The sequence below is a fragment of the Podarcis melisellensis genome (assembly GCF_964234715.1).
Source record: "Podarcis melisellensis genome assembly, chromosome: 8".
Classification (NCBI taxonomy): Eukaryota; Metazoa; Chordata; class Lepidosauria; order Squamata; family Lacertidae; genus Podarcis; species Podarcis melisellensis.
This window is the reverse complement of record NC_138540.1, coordinates 79,433,806-79,454,153: the sequence shown is the minus strand read 5'-3', so window position 1 is coordinate 79,454,153 and position 20,348 is coordinate 79,433,806. Positions and strand designations below refer to the sequence as shown.

Below are 20,348 nucleotides of genomic sequence, written 5' to 3'. Positions count from 1 at the left end.
GTAACATTTGTGCCTTTCCTGGATATATTGCAGATATTAATAGTGTGCAGCTTGAAGCAACTGGATATATAAAAACCAACCCCTTTTGAAAATGAAGCATTGTCCAGACCCATTAGATGTTATCCAAACCTTTCCTTGCAGAACTTTCTTCTAAACAGAACAGAAACACCCAACGGTACATCCAAACAGTTCCATAAGGCGTATGTCTGTCCACGGCATAAGCTCAGCATCTTCCAAAATATGACATAATTTCAACAGACCTAGAAGCAGAGGTCTGTCTCTCCCTGCAGCCTGCAGTTTGCTGGAGGCTGCTTACCTGGAAAGCTTCATTTGCACCCTTACTCTCGCAGAGTCTGAGAGCAAAATACTTCAGCCACCACCCTTCCAAGATGGCGAATTTGCAATTCAACATCTCTAGTGTGATCTTAGGTTAAACACTCACATGTTAGCTAGCAGAAAACAACAGTGGTTAATAATCCACTCATCAAGGCAGCAGAGAGCCCTTTTTGCTCTTAATTTAGCCTAGCATACTTCAATGGAATCTTCCACTTAACTTTTTCACCAATACACACAGCCATTCCCATTTCAGTATGAATTAAATCAATTATACTTAACAGGATAATGACAGCAAACTGGCACAGTGAGGTATGGGCTAGAACAGGAGGCTTACCTTTTGCATCCATGCAGACTGGCCCTGCTGTCCTGAAATTGACTTCTAGGATGGACTGGTGGTGGTGCTCAGCCCTAGGTTTGGAGGGGTGGTCCTCAGGGACAGAGGACCTGTAACTTGGAAGGAACTTAAGGACACAGGAACCTCTAGATATTGTTGGACTCCCACCAGCGTGGGATGATGGGAGTTGTAGTCCAACAACATTTGAATGCTCAATGAGTTCCCCTGCTCTAAGTCAAAGCCCAGTTTCCTCTTTGTTTCCCAGGAGTCAAGCGGAAGCCTGAAAATGGCTTGGAATGTGCCAGCTGCTGTGACTCAGGACAAGGGGAATGTGCCACAGGGAACTGGACTCATGTCAAGTGCGTTGGGGACCAGAACATGTGTGTGAATGTCACAGGTGAGCTTTATGTGTGTGTAGGTACTAGGAAGCGGGTGGAATTGAGGTGATGCCATTAGAGATCTTACAGTTGTGCAATAATAATACAGTGGTCCCTCGGGCTACATACGCTTCAGGTTACGGACTCTGCTAACCCAGAAATAGTACCTCGGGTTAAGAACTTTGCTTCAGGATGAGAACAGAAATTGTACTCTGGTGGCGTGGCGGCAGCAGGAGGCCCATTTAGCTAAAGTGGTGCTTCAGGTTAAGAACAGTTTCAGGTTAAGATCGGACCTCTGGAACAAATTAAGTACTTAACCCGAGGTACCACTGTAATAATAATCTGGGATGCACTGCAACAATCAGTGCAGGTTTCCTTTATGAGATTTTTATTAAAGTTTTTCGGCTACAAGAAACTACAAATAGAATAAGTCAAATACAGAGTCCTCTCTTAAAAATAATTATTAGCTCTTACACTCACAGAAGACAGTAGCTCACGACAGCTCTCACAGGGGATTTTTCCATTCTCCCCCTTTGCCTCTTGTCCTGGGAGACCAACCTTTCCCTGTCTCTCACTCAGTATCCTCCATCGGCAACCTACCACCCCCATGAGTATGCAATCTCTGGACCTTAATAAGGGCCCCAGACGTAGGAATCAGTGCAGATTTCCATGCATTGCCTTTTGGATAGATCTACTATTTTCGGTGCACATAAATGGGCAAATGATTCGGAGGGCTGCTCTAATGTCTTCTTTCAGAGCAATCTTAAGTTGTGTTTTCCTTAAAGTTCCACTGTACACAATGTACTGGTAAATTCTCTTGAAATGGAAGCACCTTCTGTTTTCAATGTTCCTAAATGGTCAGCTTTGGTGCAGACAGTGGGTGCAGAGCTCACCCTATTTGCTGTTTGGGTGGCTGTAGTCGGCTGGAGATTGGGACTCTGTTGCAGAAATAGCAAAGGGTTTCCAACTCACTGCAGGTCCTGGGCTGCTACACCACTGACAGATTCCAGCCAGATAAAACCACTAGTTCTGAGCAGGACCAGTCAGAGGTGTGGATTTTGCAAGTGGCATTGCCCTAGGGCCACAATCAACCTGTGGGATTGAGGTTCTCCACCCCTGCAATAGAGGATCCTCATATAACACCAATCGTGAAAGACCTACATTGGCTCCCAGCACGTTTCTGAGCACAACTCAAAGTGTTGGTGCTGACCTTTAGAGCCCTAAACGGCGTCAGCCCAGTGTACCTGAAGGAGCGACTCCACCTCCATTGTTCAGCCCAGACACTGAGGTCCAGCTCCGAGGTCCCTCTGGCAGTTCCCTCACTGTGAGAAGTGAGGTTACAGGGAACCAGGCAAAGGGCCTTCTCAGTGGTGGCGCCAGCCCTGTGGAACGCCCTCCCACCAGATGTCAATGAAATAAACAACTACAGTGGTACCTTGGGTTAAGAACTTAATTCGTTCCGGAGGTCGGTTATTAACCTGAAACTGTTCTTAACCTGAGACACCACTTTAGCTAATGGGGCCTCCCGCTGCTGTCGCTGAAGCAAAGTTCTTAACCCAAGGTACTATTTCTGGGTTAGCAGAGTCTGTAACCTGAAGTGTCTGTAACCTGAAGTATCTGTAACCCAAGGTACCACTGTATCTGACTTTTAGAAGACATCTGAAGGCAGCCCTGTTTAGGGAAGTTTTTAATGTTTGATGTTTTATTGTGTTTTTAATATTCTGTTGGGAGCTGTCCAGAGTGTCTTGGAAAACCCAGCCACATGGTCAGGGAATAAATTACTACTACTACTACTACTACATGATCTGCAAGTCCCTCCTGTGCCTCTATACTGGACGTCTCATCTGTGTTTGTTTCTAGAGGAAGGCCAGACGTTGCTGCGTGGCTGCAGCTTGGAGAAGCTTTGCTGGGAGAAGCCACAGCTGCTGGGCCTGAGCCGGAATGCATCCATCCGATGCTGCTCTGGCTCCCTCTGCAACCGCAGCACGGAGCTGACCTCGGGGGCTTTGCTGCTGCACTTGCTGCTGCCCGCTCTCCTGATGATGATGATGATGCGACTGCTCTGACGGACACCTAAGGATGCATGGACTCCACCGAAAGGGCCAAAGACAGGAGAAGGGCAGAAAACACTTGACCAGCACTGCATGTGCAGTTGTATTCTTGCAGCCAAAGCGGCATTTTTGTCACCTGCAACGTTGCTCTGGTCTGCCATGCATCGCGGGTGCCTGTGCAATTGCAGCATCTGGTCCAAGAATGTGGCAGTGTTGCATGCAAAGCTGGATTCCACGGCACTCTCTGTGACTTCTGTTCCTACTTCCCAGACTGGAACTTTCAGGGAAGGGTCAGTTTCCTTGCGAGGGAAGAGAGGATCTGTTTACAAACGATGCCAGGATGGCGGCAATAGGTTGGCAGAGACACCCAGACTTGTAGTACCAGTCCTGAAATAACGTCAGTCTTCCCCAAAGCGACCACACACCCTCGCAACTGCTTCTCGTCTGCCAACCTCAGAAGCCCTGGCTTCCTTCTCTCTCGCTGCCCTGATTGAAACTAGAGAACTGTTTCCTTCATTCCAGGTGTGGTGGCAGGACACAAACCACAGTAACTTGGCATGGCTACTGTCCATGGAAGACCTTTAAGCAGTCACCTCCATCTCTCGCCTGCTGCACTAAAGCCTAAGAAGAGTGGAGTGGTTATTGAGCACTTATCCTGATTTGCTTGCGTAAAGCTTAATGCAGAAGTTAGACTATGGGTGTCATACTCCCTGGGGATCTGGGTGCCCAAGGACTCACAAAATTCCCCATGAAGGGGCTGGGCACCCACAAATTTCTGTGCCAGGGCCATGCATGCTGCATGGCACCCGCTGCCCCAGGCACCCACGGTCACGGGACCAAGTTGGCACTCCTGATGAGTGTGTTCACATTAGCGCCTTAGAGTGCGGTGAAGTTGTCCCCCACAGTGTATACAGCTGTTCTCTCCCACCAGGCATTGTCCACATCAGCACAGCTTCATTAATGTCAGATTCGTTTCTGTTTCTGTACACACCCGGGGGTATTGAAAGGGCAGGGTGGTCTTCACACTATGCAAAGGTGGTCCCACCTTGGCTAGAGATGAATAAGGACCAGCTTTACGGACGGCATGAAGCTCATTTGAGAAGTAACACATCACACAGTAGTGTTTTATTACAAAGTACAGGGTATGTATTTTGGACAAGGGAGTGTGAAATCCATTAAAAACCCATCCCTGGAAATGCAGCAAGTGCACAGTAAACTGGGGCGCCTTCATTGAACATTTGTTCTGATTTGCTCGTGGGGAGGTTAGACAACAAACAGCAATCTATCCTGACTTGCTTGGCTATGCGTCTTCTCATTCATCTTTTCCTCATCCCACACTTGAAGTTTGCTTTTCCCGTCATATTCCTGACCACAGAAAGTCTGTTTTCATTTTAATTGGATCTCGCTGCCCCAGGACAGTGGTGTTTTAATACTCACACAAACCTAATGCCTGGAATGCCTCCCACAAAATACCAACAGTTTGGAGGTGACCTTGAACCACCAAGCAGCTTACTTTTGCAGCCTCCTATGCGTGGCTGTTGTTGTGGGTGTTATTTTACTCACTGCTTCAGGGTTGTGGGCATTGTTCCATGCCACTGCAATATTTCACCTGTGCAGCAGGATTCCATTGCATACCTGAGAGCAGCAGGGACTGATCGAGTAGCAGTGGAGGCTGCCCATAGCAGCAGCAGTGAAGAGGTCTTGGGATTAATAACAGGGGATTAATAAGGGAAACCCTCCACCTGGGCACTGGACTTCACCTTTGGCCAAACCGGGCTGATGAAGCCTTTTGGCTACAAAGCGTAGAATCTGATGGCTTCACAGTTTCACTTCAAACTGTTGTAAGCCAAAAATAGCTTATCTCCTGAGTTTATGCCAATAAAACTTGGAAATGGGAGGAGTTAGGAGTCCAATGTTGTTTATTGCAAAGCAATAGGTTATAGTCGGATCGTTCTGCAAAACTGCAACCCCGCCCAGTGATCCAGGCAGCGGTATTTATAAAATTTCGAACAAAGCATTTCAATTTTCACCAATCATATACATCATTACCTCATTTCATATTTAATACGCATGCGCAATAAGCACTGGCAATTTCTGCTGAATAAGTTCTGATTCCCACCGTGTTCTGTTACATTGTGTTTGTGTGCATGTTGGGAACCTGTGTTACATGTAGCCATTTGCACAATGTAGCAACTTCTCTTCCAGTTTTGAGCTGTATCTTTGTGATTCATATATTAGCTGTATTTCTGCCCCAATGGAACGGTAAGTTGCAAAACCATCAGTTTCATAAAGTAACAGGCTACCATAACTTCTCTATTAGAAGCACACTCAAGGATTCACAGGGATCACATTTATTGTGGCCCTCTGGGCCACTGCCACAAAATGACAAGGGAACTTTGACTCAACATTAGGAAGAAAATTATGACAGTATTATGTGACACTGGAACCAGTTTCCTGAAGAAGGTGGTAGATTAGAGTTGCCACCTTTGGTCTGCCAAAATACAGGACAGGACTAGGTGGGGGATTGCACACCCCACAAATGTCTTAGACTGGGACTCCCCACATTTTAATCATGAGTGCATGGCGGTCATTTTGGTTGCCATGATTTCACGTGATTTTGTGGTGCATTTCACCCCCACAAAGGCTTTTTTCTCAGGGCTGCAATTTCATGCAGTGCCCCCCAAAACGCACATTTGTGGGCACCATACTTGAAAAAGCACTTTTTTGGGGAACGAAATTGTGCATGATCATGACAACCAAAATGGCCGGCATGCTCTTGCCACAAAAAACAGCAAGATGGCATCCCGGATTTTGGCTTCAAAGCATTGGAGGGTATGGGGGGAAAGGGAGAGAGAGAGAGAGAGAGAGAGAGAGAGAGAGAGAGAGAGAGAGAGAAAGAGGAAATACAGGAAAAAATGCTTCCTGTATTGAATCAATACAGGACATGGCATTTTACATTGAAATACGGGACAATCCTGTGTTATATGGGATGGGCGACAACCCTATGGTGGATTCTCCTTTATTATAAGTCTTTAAGGTGGATGGCCACCTAGCAAGAATTCTGTAGTAGATTTCCTGCACCCGAAGAGGGTTGGTCTGGATGACCTTTGAGGCTTCCTCTTCCCAGCTCTATGATTCTGATTTGCATCATATATCCCCTTTGAAATTTGTTGCTTAAGGCTTCTGTGCATGGGCTACTCTGATGGAACTTCTCTGCCCCCTTGTGGTGGGTAAGGTAAGTTGCTACAAGAGGAGAACGAAGATTTTAAAATTTTCTCTCTCTTGCTATTGTCGCAGGACTAGCCTGCCATCTACACAACAGGAAGGATTCAGGTTTTATTTTTTTCTTATTTCTTTGGCTAAGAAAGGGAAATCCTGCTGAATCTGTAGGAAGAGCAATGCATAGGAATAGTTACGAGCTGTAGGGAGTATGTGTATGTTTGCGTCATATTTAAGGAGTCACAGGATTCAGCAAAGAATTACTCAGAACATCAGACTCTACTCCTAAGCCATAACCAGGGTGGGGAACTTCAGGCCTTGGCCCCAAATGCAGCCAAATGCCTCTCTGTCTGGCCATTGGGTCTCTCCCAGAGCCGGATTAAGACCTTTAGAGTCCCTAAGCACTTAATACATGGTAGCTCCATGTATATCTAATTCAAAATATAAAACAATGATAAACCTGCAAATAAAATTTTATTTTTTCGAAATGAAACAAAACTTACAGCATGATGGAAAATAATGTTTGTTTTGGTATACTTCTGTTTTCTTTATACTTGAATTTTTTCCCTCCTACTTTTTCTAATCGCAAAGTCTTTGGTCAGATCCTCAAAGCTAATCTTATAAAACACACCTGCTTCTAAACTGAGTAGAGATAAGGCACCAAGCCTGCTTTGCTGCATAGTTATTCTGTTAGGATTTTCTTTAAATATACTTCAACTGAGAAAATGAACAATTTGTGACCATTGATGTTAAAAATCTGGCAATGGAAAATTTCTGTGGTGCCTCCCCTTCCCTTGATGCCCTAAGCACAGGCTTATTTTGCTTAATCATTAATCCAGCCCTGGTCTTTCCCCAGGCCACATCCCTCACTGGTTTAATTCACACCCTGCTTGAGTTCTTTTTTTAACCTGGTCAGAATATACCATACTTTTCTGTGTATAAGACTATGTTTTTTAAAACTGTCACCGGAAATCGCCCCCCCCCCATTGACACGTGTACCACATAAGCACCACACACACATACACGCATCTCCCCTCCCTGGTCCGAGGGATGCCCCTTTTTAGGGGGTCACCTCTCAAAAGCTTTCCGTAAATAAGGAAGCGCTAGACTGACAGCCGTCCGCCATGAGCGCTCCGCTTCGCCCATTTTGCTGTGAGTAGACCGGGCGCCTGAACTCTAGGTCAAGCAGCGGCCGCCTCAGCCAATCATCATTGCCGAACAGCGCCCCTGGTGGCCGCTGCGCTGGTACTGCAGCCGGCATTCGCTGCGCCCCTCTTTGACAGCTCACTGATACAATGTTTCCGAGTTCAGTCAACCGTGACTGATCCAATCAAGACCTTGCTACATTGTTTCCTGAACTTGGAACTGGTTTGAACTTCGATAACTCTCACCGTTTTATATTCACTAAAAATCAACCGTACGCCGGATTTCCATCGGACCACTTTTATTCCACTACACGCCACAAGGACTATCGAAGGGGGGTGACTTGGGACAGAGTGGCCATAATCCCTTGACCGAGCTGTCACGTACTCGGTGACCTTTTCCCCGCTGACCGGACAACCTTGATAGCCTTGATGATGGGCTCAGACACAAGGCTATCAGGGATACAATAACTTGCATATCTCAGTGTATTCTGCTCGGACTTCCACAAAGGACACTGACCGGATTCCCCTCAGGGGGCAGGAAACTTCGCCCTTCTTCTTTGTTTTCCACAAGTGACTCATGTGAGGAGGGGGAGGAAGCTCCGGCCAGGTGTCAGGACACTCGGATTACCTGTGTAGCCCCTCCTCGACTCCTCCTAATTCTAATGTAATCATGATGTAAATATGATGTAATTCTGGGGGTGTAGTTTAGGGGATTAGCAACTAATAAAAGTTAGGGTCTTCCTTTGTTCGGGGCTTCCATCTTGCTTCACTTCGTGGGCGGTGGGAGTCCTGTCGCGACAGTCTTTTCTTAATAAAGACTGAGCCTACTGGCTGCTGTTTTGCTCTGAATTGCTCTGGCTGGTGTCTTGATTTGTCCAAGAGAGCCCTCGGATTTTTTCCTGCGACAGTTGGCGACCACGAAGGGACGCTTGGTTCTCCTGCAGAGGTGAGAGGGGAGATAGAGGGGATCGGGCGCCACTGGGCAGCCTTAGCCCAGGGATCCTTCTTCCTCTCCCTGCCTCCTCTTTGCGGGCGGTAATCAACCGTCACCAGAAGCCCAACCAGAGAGAGCAAAGGCGAGGTAAAGCCGGCTAAAGAAAGGATCCCGGGATCTGCGAGGGACACCGACGGACGTGAGTATGGTTCTGAAGAAAATACATTGGGAGGGGGGTGGATAGTGACATCTCCACGACAGCCGAAATCTTTCTCTTTTATCTCCAACGTTACGCCTAAATCTTGAATCTCCCTTTCTCTTTTCTCTCCCCGTTTTCCCTTTCGGAGTGTGGCCAGGGAAAACGGGAGACTTACTATCCCTTTCCGACGCTCTCTTTCGGAGTCGGCCAGAGGCGTCCCCTACGAATCTCTCCTTTTCTCCCCCGTTTTTCCTCTCGGAGCGTGGCCGGGAAAAACGTGGTGCTTACTGTTTCTCTGGTGTCCCCTCTCGGAGTCGTCCAGGGGCGCCCATACGAACCTTTCTTCACTGTCCCTATCAATGCAAATGAAGCCGCCCCTCCTGCACGGCGACCTTTGTTAGGGATGACCCGTGTACGTGAGAACGCAAGGTCGTTTGCTTCCTTTCAAAGCTTTGTTTCCCTCGGGTCCTGATCTGGCACTGCACTGCGCAGGCGTCCAGTAAGGAATCTGAACTTAGTCCGAAGGATAGGTAGGAGGCTGTCGTGGGGAATAGAAGGGGTGGTTCACAAATTGGGGCCCCACACTAGGATTAGTCTTGCCAACTGCGCTAACAAAAGGGGAAAATAATAATATAGGTAGAAACTTTCTCGGGCCAAGGTGTCCCGTGGCAGACGGGCCAGGGTGTCCCGTGTTTGAAACTTTCTCGGGCCAAGGTGTCCCGTGGCAGACGGGCCAGGGTGTCCCGTGTTTGAAACTTTCTCGGGCCAAGGTGTCCCGTGGCAGACGGGCCAGGGTGTCCCGTGTTTGAAACTTTCTCGGGCCAAGGTGTCCCGTGGCAGACGCTCGAGCTCAATCGTAGGATTCTACAGAACTAAATACTAAAAGGATATCTTTCCCTTTTCTTCTTCTCTTCCCACCTTTCCCTTCCCCTCGTGTGTGTCTCTGCCCCCTCTATCTCTAACGTAGGAAGAATGGGAACCCAGGCTTCTAAACATTATGACTGGACTCCTCCAGGCGATAAGGCTTTTGCAGAGCCTTCCCGCCAAAGGGAGGACTCTGATACCCCTCTCCATTTTGTCCTCTCAAACTGGAAGGAACTGAAAGGGAGGAAAGGACTCTCAAAATCTAAATTGAGGGACCTTTGTAGCATTGCGTGGGTCGCCTTTACCCACCACCTGGAGCCAGCCTCGCAGTGGCCACCTCATGGCTCTTTTAACCTCGTAAGAATGCAAGCGCTCAAATCATATCTAACTGACGAGAGGCCCCAGCAGTTATATTATTTGAATGCCTTTGTGGAAGCCCGCGAATTATTCCAGCGGCAACAAACCCAAATCGTCCGACAAATGGCGGTCCTGAAGACAACCAGACCCCCTCCATATGATGAAATTAGAGCTCAGGAGGAACAATTAGATCGAACTCTCATTCCCTTCTATTACCCCGAACCACGGGCTCCGCAACCACCGGAACCTCGGCAAGGAAACAGAACCGAAGCTAGAGCGGGGGGTACGGTACACGGGTCACTTAACCAAGCCATTGACGCCCCCCCTCAAAATGCAATAACGACACTACCATCCGAACCCTCCCCAAGTACTTCCAACACGGAAGGGGATCAAGCTAACTTGGGTTTAGGACCCATACTTTCCGGCCAGTTGCTAAACGGGGAACGGGACGGACCCGTGTCCAGCAGAACACGAAACAGGGATAACTTACCGAACGGCGAAGTGGAAGGCGCTTTCCCCCTACGGGCATTGCCAATTCCCCCAGCCAGAGCAGGAGACCCGCCCCGCATGGTCTTCACTCACCAACCCTTCCTCACTTCCGATTTAATGAATTGGTCCGACAAAATGCCCTCCCTACGGGATGACCCGGACAAATGCCACCGTCAAGTGGCCACCATCTTCTCCACGCACAACCCCACTTGGGCCGATGTCCATATGTTGCTCGGGGCACTTTTTAACGAAGCGGAGAAAAGGGAAATATTAGCGAAGGCGGGAGAAGCCCTGGCTCGGGAGGATTACCAACCGAACCGACCTGCCTCGATGGCTCCCCTAACCACCCAGACTTTGCTAAACAACCCTGATTGGGACTATAACACGGATAACGGGATGTGGGGTCTAAAAATTTTTAAAAAGGCAATATTGGATGGCATTAAGGCTGCAGGGCAGCGGACCGTAAATTGGACTAAGGTCCAAGCCATCCTCCAGGGACCCGACGAGCATCCATCTGACTATTATTCGAGACTAGTATCTGCCATAAAAACCTGGGGTGGAATAGATCCGGAAAGCCCACAACACGAAGTAATAGTCAAGGGATTTTTTAAGGACCAAGCCACTGCAGACATTCGAAAGGCTTTAAATTCTCACTTGGGATATGATGGGAAAACTGTCAGCGAAATTCTCTCCATCGCTAAGTCCGTTTTCAACTCTAGGGACGAACGAAAAAAGAAAGACCAAAAACCTGACTCCCCGCGGGTATTAGCTTATGCGGCCGGAGTACCAACCTCCAAAGAAAGATTTAACCCACGGGAGTCTGAACTCCCAGACGACCGTGTTTGTTTTAACTGTGGGGAATTAGGACACATCCGGAGAAATTGCTCCCTCCGGATGAGAACCGTACGAGCCGACTATAGAGAAAACTCACATCTTAGATACAGAGAGCCTGCCCCTACACATGACCCCAACCAATTCTCAAATCAAACACAACCCCGCGCTGAGACATCACTGCCACAGCCTCGACCACGCGGGCAACCCCACGGCACTATCAATCCCTACAAACGAGAAAACCGCCCTACAGAACCAACCCGTGAAATGGTAATGGAAGAATACCAACCACATTGACAATTAAAAGCAGATCCCACCATCTTTTCTTTCCTCTGTCCAGTTCTACAATTATCCTCTTCCGACCCCATCTGTACCATGAAAATAGATGGGCAACCCTATAATTGCCTTTTGGATACTGGGGCCACCTACTCCACCCTCACAAACAGCCATCTAACTCCCGGGAACGAGACCAGAACTGTAATGGGACTTGACGGAATTCCTCGAAATTGCCCTCTTTCAAACCCTGCAAATGTCTCTGTCGGACCTCTATCCGTAAAACACACTTTCCTATTAACCTCCAGCCCCGTCAATCTCTTAGGGAGGGATCTGCTATGTAAATTAAACGCCACCATACAATGTGGTCAAGAAGGCATTTATTTGCACATGCCGAACGAGTCTATCTTCAACTTCCAAGGAGTTTTACAGGAAGCCCAGAATACCAACATTGATCTTCCACCAGAACTCCTAAAAAATGTTTCCCCTTCTCTATGGGGAACCGAATCAACCTCAGTAGGACTCTTAAAATCTGCCACTCCTGTGAAAGTAAACTACAGGTACGATTTACCTTTCCCCTGCACTAAACAATACCCACTTCCCCCAGAAGCGATAGACGGACTTGCCCCGATGATCGATGAATTTTTGAAGATGGGAGTTCTAGTCCCGTGTGCATCCCCTTGCAATACCCCTCTACTTCCCGTCAAGAAACCTAACACCAATCCAGTTAAATGGCGCTTGGTGCAAGATCTTCGACTCATTAACTCCTTCGTTATCCCGAGACATGCTGTTGTTGCCAACCCCCACCACCTCCTAAGCACCATTCCGGAGGGAACTATGGTGTACTCCGTCATAGATCTATGTTCTGCCTTCTTCAGCATCCCGGTAGACCCTGAAAGTCAATTCCTTTTTGCCTTTACGTGGCAGACAGGACAACTGACGTGGACCCGGTTACCCCAAGGGTATGTGGAATCCCCAGCAATATTCTCATCAATCCTGCACCAAGATTTGGCAGATGTGATCTTGCCGGGAGGCTCCACCTTGAGGCTTTACGTAGATGACATTCTACTCTGTGCCCAGGATCCAGAATCTTGTAAAAACGATACAATAACCCTTCTGAACATACTAGCAAACAAGGGACACAAGGTATCTCCAAAAAAGATACAATATTGCAAAAAGGAGGTTAAATACCTTGGCCACATACTGGGACAGGGCACCCGCGCTTTAACGACCGACCGGATCGAAACAATAACAAAACTTCCCTTACCTAAGACTAAAAGGCAACTCCGAGGATTCCTAGGGATGAGCGGATTCTGCAGAGCGTGGATCCCCCGCTATGGAGAATTTACCCGTCCCCTTACGGCAATGACACATGATGACTCCCCAGACCAACTACAATGGTCCGCTGAGGCACTCGGGGCCTTTGAATCTATTAAAAAGGAATTGAGATCCTCGCCCGCCCTCGGGCTCCCCGACTATAGACTTCCCTTCTCTTTGTACGTACATGAGAATAAGGGAGTAGCTTCTGGTGTCCTTACCCAACCATTCCAGGGAAGGAATAGACCTGTGGCTTATTACAGCCTTCAACTTGACACCACGGTACTGGGAAACGTGGGCTGCCTGAGGGCTGTAGCAGCGGCAGCCCTGCTTTTAGAAAAGGCGCAAGAAACAGTCCTGGGACACGACTTAACTGTGAATGTTCCCCACGCGGTCGCTACGCTACTTAGCCTGCAGGGATGTCAACGATTCACTATCCAACGCCTAAATAAATATGAAGCAATTCTCCTCAGCCCGTCAAATGTCACCATAAAAAGAGTAAACTCCCTAAACCCTGCGACCCTCCTTCCCCTCCCGGACGACGGCACCCCACATCATGACTGCTCCGAAATAGTCCGTCATTTAGAAAAACCCAGAGAAGACCTCGACTATCTCCCTTTAACCAACCCTGACCTCGTCCTGTATACAGACGGGAGCTCCAAAGTTGTGGGAGGGGAGCGAAAAAGTGGATACGCCGTAGTCACCGATAAAGGAACCCTAGAGGCACGACCCATCAACGGAAAATACAGCGCACAAGCTGCTGAACTCATTGCACTAATTAGGGCTTGTGAATTAGGGGCAGAGCAGAGAATCACCATCTACACGGACTCAAAGTATTGTTTTGGGCTAGTGCATGCCACCGGCCAGATCTGGCTACAGAGGGGTTTCTTAACTGCAGCAGGCACCCAAATTGCACATGCCCCTCTGGTGCAACGCCTCATGGACTCCATACACCTACCCGAAGCCATTGCAGTAGTCCATTGCAAAGCACATACCAAAGGGAAGGACCCCATCTCCATAGGAAATAGATGTGCTGACCGTGCAGCGCAAGAAGCAGCGCTTCAACCCTTTTCGGCCGATAATGAATTCCAGGGACCACAAGTCCTATCAGACATAGATTACACTGAAATGTACAAAACTGCAACCCCAGAGGAGATCCAAAAATGGCAAGAGCAGGGAGCCCACTTGGAAAACGGCGTCTGGTATTTCCCAGATAAAAGACTCATAATGCCTAAGCTATGGGTACCTAAACATCTAAGAGTCCTACACCAACGTACCCACTGGGGAAGAGAGAAACTTATGGACACCATACAACGCTGTTGGTACGCCCCAGGTCTTGCCCTTGCCGCCAAAGCCGCCGTCAAAAATTGTCACACTTGTCAAAGTTTTAACCCAAAACATACTGCCAGGTGCCCACCAGGAGCCAGACCATGGGCTTTCGTACCGTTCGAAAGCCTCCAAATAGATTTTATAGACCTACCTCCCTGCCAAGGCTACAAGCATGCGTTGGTAATAATTGACCAGTTGACAGGGTGGGTGGAATGCTTCCCTACTCGTAGGACAACTGCACACATCGTCGCTAAGATTTTAATACAAGAAATCATTCCCCGTTTCGGGGTCCCTAGACACATAGATAGCGACAGGGGCTCACATTTTACTTCAGACGTAATCCAGCAAGTAGCCAGCGCCCTGGGGATCAAATGGAAATTGCACACCCCATACCACCCTCCTTCCTCTGGACAGGTCGAAAGAATGAACCAGCAACTTAAAACCCAGCTGGGAAAACTTTGTAAAGACTCTGGCATCAAATGGGTCAATGCCCTTCCATTAGTTCTGCATAATTTGAGGGCATGTCCCCGCGGAAACCTCAAGATCTCCCCTTATGAATTGTTATTCGGACGACCTTCCCCAGTATACAACACCCAGTTTCCCACATCAGAATTAGAAGTCGGCGAATCAGAATTGACCAATTACGTAATACAGCTGCAAAAACAACTCACCCTTCTCCACAAATATGCAGCCTCAAGTCAAAACATTCCTTTAGATGAAAATGTTCACCCATACCAACCCGGGGACTGGATACTAGCAAAAACCTATCAAAAGATACCCCTACGGCCCACTTGGGAGGGTCCTTACCAAGTACTTTTAACCACTCCAACTTCCGTTAAGGTAGCTGAAAAGACGGCCTGGTTACATCACACACGCTGCAAACCCGCTTCCCCACCGGAACCTACACCCGACGACTCGCCCTACAGCGTCCCAGGCCGCCCAACAGGCGACGACAGCGATACAGAGGACGACCAACAGACCGGACCAGATCGGGGCACGGATCGAGCCCAACAGACCGGACCAGATCGGGGCACGAATCGAGCCCAACAGACCGGACCAGATCGGGGCACGAATCGAGCCCAACAGACCGGACCAGATCGGGGCACGAATCGAGCCCAACAGACCGGACCAGATCGGGGCACGAATCGGGCCCAACAGACCGGACCGGATCGACCAACCCATTGGATCTCAGAGATAACCACAGCAGCCGCCCAGAACGACCAACCCCCAATTCGCCTCAAACTCCGCAGAACACATCCCCATCTGACATCCCCATCTGACAGCTCCATCTGACAGCTCCATCTGACAGCTCCATCTGACAGCTCCATTTGACAGCTCCATCTGACAGCTCCGTTTGACAGCTCCATTTGACAGCTCCATCTGACAATCCCATTTGACAGCTCCATCTGACAACTCCGTTTGACAACTCCATTTGACAGCTCCATTTGACAGCTCCATCTGACAGCTCCATCTGACAACTCCGTTTGACAGCTCCATTTGACAGCTCCATCTGACACCTCCGTCTGACAGCTACTCTACTTCCCATCGTTATGACAACCACAATACCCGCCTTCCTCCTCCTTCTTATTACCTCTGCCTTTTCTCACCACTCCATAGGCACTCACACCTCGTGCCCTGGATTACAAATGGAATACAAATATCTAGACTTTGGAATTGTCGATATGGTAAAAACAGGAACCCCAGACCGCCTAGGGGACTTTGATTTCTGCTTGCCCGAAACCCGTGTGCTCCTTCGACACTCCATACTGCCCGTCCTCTCTCCCCACCAAACTTGGGAACTTTTTATTCGCTCCACCTCCTACGCTCCGCTAGGCAGACTCATCCTCACCAAAGATGGCTCTTGGAATCGAGCCCACTGCTTCAATGGTTCCTATGTACTTTTTTCCGATGGAACCCCTGAACAAACTCTCAATTGGACACTTCTGGACAATGGTGGCGGAGAATCAGTCTATACCGACAAAAATCACCCTACAGACCATCTGATTCATGGCTTTTATTGTCAACGAGTGGATTCCACTCCCCGCGAAACCATCTTACAAGGAGTTTGCCTCCGAAGGTACTGCTGCGTCTGGGACATCGGACTCGCCTCCGGTTGGGACGGAAAAGCATACCTCGAAGGATGGCACCACTCTATTACACCTCCAGCAGCATGGGACACTACCGGACCCCAAAGGTGTGGAGGTCTCGCCACAAATCTAACCTACCTACTTCGCCAAGACCCCCTTCACCCCGCCGGTACCGCACCCCGACAAAGGGGGGAACTGTCAGTATCTGAAAACACCAACGACCTTTTATCTACCTGGCACTCCAACACCTATGTGAAATTAATATCTCAAATCGCAAAACAAACGACAACCAAGGAGTGCTGGATCTGTGCCAATGCTCCTGCACATCTTCACAGTGGCATACCATTTCTAGGAGTACCTCTTACCCTGCAACAACATCTCTCCGCTGACGTGCAGTCTTGGAACCTGACTGCCGTAAATTTGACCCACCAGTACATCTACCTGACTGGACCTACAACAGGTGACCTTTGCCGAAAATTCAGCGGCAACGACAAAATCATCGGCGAAAGCACCTGTAAGTACACTATTGACATAACTTTAAATGGCAAAATTACCCTATGGCACCAAGGCGATCCCTCCATCCACCCCACCTTAATGTCTGCATGGAAATATGTTATGTCCTTACCTAACTCCTGGATCCCCTCCCTGGTCACCCAGTGCTTCTTCCGTGCTTTTCTCACCGGCCGCATAGACTCATGCCTACAAGGGTTATTCTGGGTTTGTGGCCACCGCGGCTATGTATGGGCCAGCCCCCACTCCCGTGGCACATGTTACCTCGGCCTCATCCTGCCCGGAGTCCGGGTCACCCAGGATTTGCCTCCCGGAAGAAGACGTAATAAGAGGGCAAAAGACTTGTCACAACTCTCTGACGTAGCAGCCAATAGCGAAACCTATGGCCGGGCTCTTTTCCCTGCATATGGGGCCGGCTCCAACCACGTCGATATCCTCAAATTAACGGACATACTACTAAACTTTATGGAAGAAACCAATGCGGCTACTCAATCTATCCTAACGGAGTTAACAGAGGTCAGACAGACTGCGATACAGAACCGCCTTGCTTTGGACTACGTTCTAGCCTCGACTGGAGGCGTTTGTGCTCTCGTCGGAACCGAATGCTGCACACACGTGTCCGACCAAACCCTCAATATCACTGGACATCTAAACAACATCCATAAATTGACGGAAGAGCTTAAAGATATCCAACATGAAGGTCTGTCCGATGCCCAGTTGTGGAGCTGGCTGCCTGGGTCAGGGTGGATAAAGCACCTTTTAGGAAACGGACTCCTGATCCTCATAACTGTAACTATTTCCGTTGCTGTCTTCTGCTGTGCAATCCACTGCTTCCCGATGTGCTGTCAGACGTGCGGCTCTTGCCTCCCGACTCATCTCCCGCGATCGGCTACCGCCCACGGACCACCGGCTCCAAGAACCCAAGCGACTCCCACCGAAATGGGACCCCTGAAGAACTACCGGAGCCCGGATCTTAGGTATGACATGTCAGACTTTTATTGATTGTGCGGAGAGAAGGATTGCGCGGTTTCCAACCTCCGCAATCTTATCTCCGAAGGGGGGAACTGTCACCGGAAATCGCCCCCCCCCCCATTGACACGTGTACCACATAAGCACCACACACACATACACGCATCTCCCCTCCCTGGTCCGAGGGATGCCCCTTTTTAGGGGGTCACCTCTCAAAAGCTTTCCGTAAATAAGGAAGCGCTAGACTGACAGCCGTCCGCCATGAGCGCTCCGCTTCGCCCATTTTGCTGTGAGTAGACCGGGCGCCTGAACTCTAGGTCAAGCAGCGGCCGCCTCAGCCAATCATCATTGCCGAACAGCGCCCCTGGTGGCCGCTGCGCTGGTACTGCAGCCGGCATTCGCTGCGCCCCTCTTTGACAGCTCACTGATACAATGTTTCCGAGTTCAGTCAACCGTGACTGATCCAATCAAGACCTTGCTACATTGTTTCCTGAACTTGGAACTGGTTTGAACTTCGATAACTCTCACCGTTTTATATTCACTAAAAATCAACCGTACGCCGGATTTCCATCGGACCACTTTTATTCCACTACACGCCACAAGGACTATCGAAGGGGGGTGACTTGGGACAGAGTGGCCATAATCCCTTGACCGAGCTGTCACGTACTCGGTGACCTTTTCCCCGCTGACCGGACAACCTTGATAGCCTTGATGATGGGCTCAGACACAAGGCTATCAGGGATACAATAACTTGCATATCTCAGTGTATTCTGCTCGGACTTCCACAAAGGACACTGACCGGATTCCCCTCAGGGGGCAGGAAACTTCGCCCTTCTTCTTTGTTTTCCACAAGTGACTCATGTGAGGAGGGGGAGGAAGCTCCGGCCAGGTGTCAGGACACTCGGATTACCTGTGTAGCCCCTCCTCGACTCCTCCTAATTCTAATGTAATCATGATGTAAATATGATGTAATTCTGGGGGTGTAGTTTAGGGGATTAGCAACTAATAAAAGTTAGGGTCTTCCTTTGTTCGGGGCTTCCATCTTGCTTCACTTCGTGGGCGGTGGGAGTCCTGTCGCGACAGTCTTTTCTTAATAAAGACCGAGCCTACTGGCTGCTGTTTTGCTCTGAATTGCTCTGGCTGGTGTCTTGATTTGTCCAAGAGAGCCCTCGGATTTTTTCCTGCGACAATTCCAAAATTATGTTCAAGATTAGGGGTCGTCTTATACATGGGTAGTGCATTGTGGGGCAGTGGGATAGGTTACTGCCGCGAGTTGGAGATTGTTATTGGTGGCTGTTGCAAAGGCTGTTTTCTTTTCCTTTTTTAAAATATACATTTTTATTAGTTTTTACATATATTTTCCAAACAGAACATCTCATCTCATCTCATCTCATCTTATACAATATTTTGGCTATTTTAGCCTGAGACTTCCATCAACCGCCTCTAATGATTTTCAAACCTCATCTCTTAATCTTACATTTATTATCCTATTATTTTTAATAATCCATAACTTAAAACCCATTCTCATAAATCTTTTCTGCAATATTTCATATAGTTCTCCTTACAAAACTTCTTGTAGTCCTACAAGTGTAGTCAGTTGGTTACAATTGTCTTTCAAATGACTCGTATATTTACTCCAATCTTTCAAGAATTTCTGGCCCTGCTGGTTTCAAATTCTCCCTGTCATCTTATCCATTTCTGCATAGTCCATCAATTCAATCTGCCAGGGCTGTTTTTGATTCCCCCCCCCCCAAAGCTCAACAACTGCTGGCAATTCTCTCTCTCAAAAAAGCTAAAAGTTCAAAAATTCTGTGCAATCCTCCCCCAAAAAAGCTCAACAACTTTGGGGAATCTTCTCCCCCCATTTTCTTAATTTTGAGCCCCCAAAAATCGTATGTGTGTGGGTGTATGATACACAGGCATGTTATACATAGAAAAGTACGGTATCCTTGAACTTTTGCTTGCTTGGATGCAGGATAGAGAGGGGGGTTAGAAGGAAACTAGCCTAATGCAGGCACCGAAAGGTGACATTGCAGACACCCAAAGGTGGCATTGTCTCAGTGATCAAATGAGGGAAGAGTGCAAAGTTAAACTGCAGAACTCACTCCCACAGGAGGGAGCTGTAGGGATACTAGGCTGGAATCTAGTAAAGGTAAAGGTACCCCTGACTGTTAGGTCTAGTCATGGACGACTCTGGGGTTGTGAGCTTATCTCACTCTATAGGCTGAGGGAGCCGGTGTTTGTCCACAGACAGCTTCCGGGTCATGTGGCCAGCATGACTAAGCCGCTTCTGGTGAACCAGAGCAGCACACGGAAATGCCGTTTACCTTCCTGCTGGAGCGGTACCTATTTATTTACTTGCACTTGACATGCTTTTGAACTGCTAGGTGGGCAGGAGCTGGGACCAAGCAATGGGAACTCACCCCGTCACCGGGATTGGAACCACTGACCTTTTGATCGGCAAGCCCTAGGCTCTGTGGTTTAGACCACAGTGCCACCTGCATCACATATAAAATAACGTGGATGAAAATGCTTCTGAATACTAGTTGCTGGAAACCGCAGGAAGGGAGAGGGCTCTTCTGCTTAGGTCCAGCTTGTGGGATTCCCACAAGCATCTGGGTGGTCACCTTGCGAAGAGGATGCTGGACTTTGATGCTCCATGGCCTCATCCAGCATTGCTAGTCTTAGGTTCTTCTTAAAGGGGGACTTCTCAGCTGCCCAGAGGAA

General features: G+C 48.6%; 1 protein-coding gene across 5 annotated transcripts in view; it reads left to right on the top strand.

Moving 5' to 3' along the window:
- The window catches only part of LOC309376100 (urokinase plasminogen activator surface receptor-like), a 30,287-nt gene extending 25,954 nt beyond the window's left edge, over positions 1–4,333 (top strand). For all 5 annotated transcript variants that reach the window (XM_081922287.1, XM_081922285.1, XM_081922283.1 and 2 more), the window contains exons 8-9: positions 936–1,067; positions 2,908–4,333. In XM_081922287.1, coding sequence (XP_081778413.1) covers positions 936–1,067; positions 2,908–3,113 — 338 coding nt within the window. In that variant the 3' untranslated portion in view covers positions 3,114–4,333. The remainder of the gene's footprint in view (positions 1–935; positions 1,068–2,907) is intronic.
- The last annotated feature ends 16,015 nt before the right edge of the window (positions 4,334–20,348 follow it).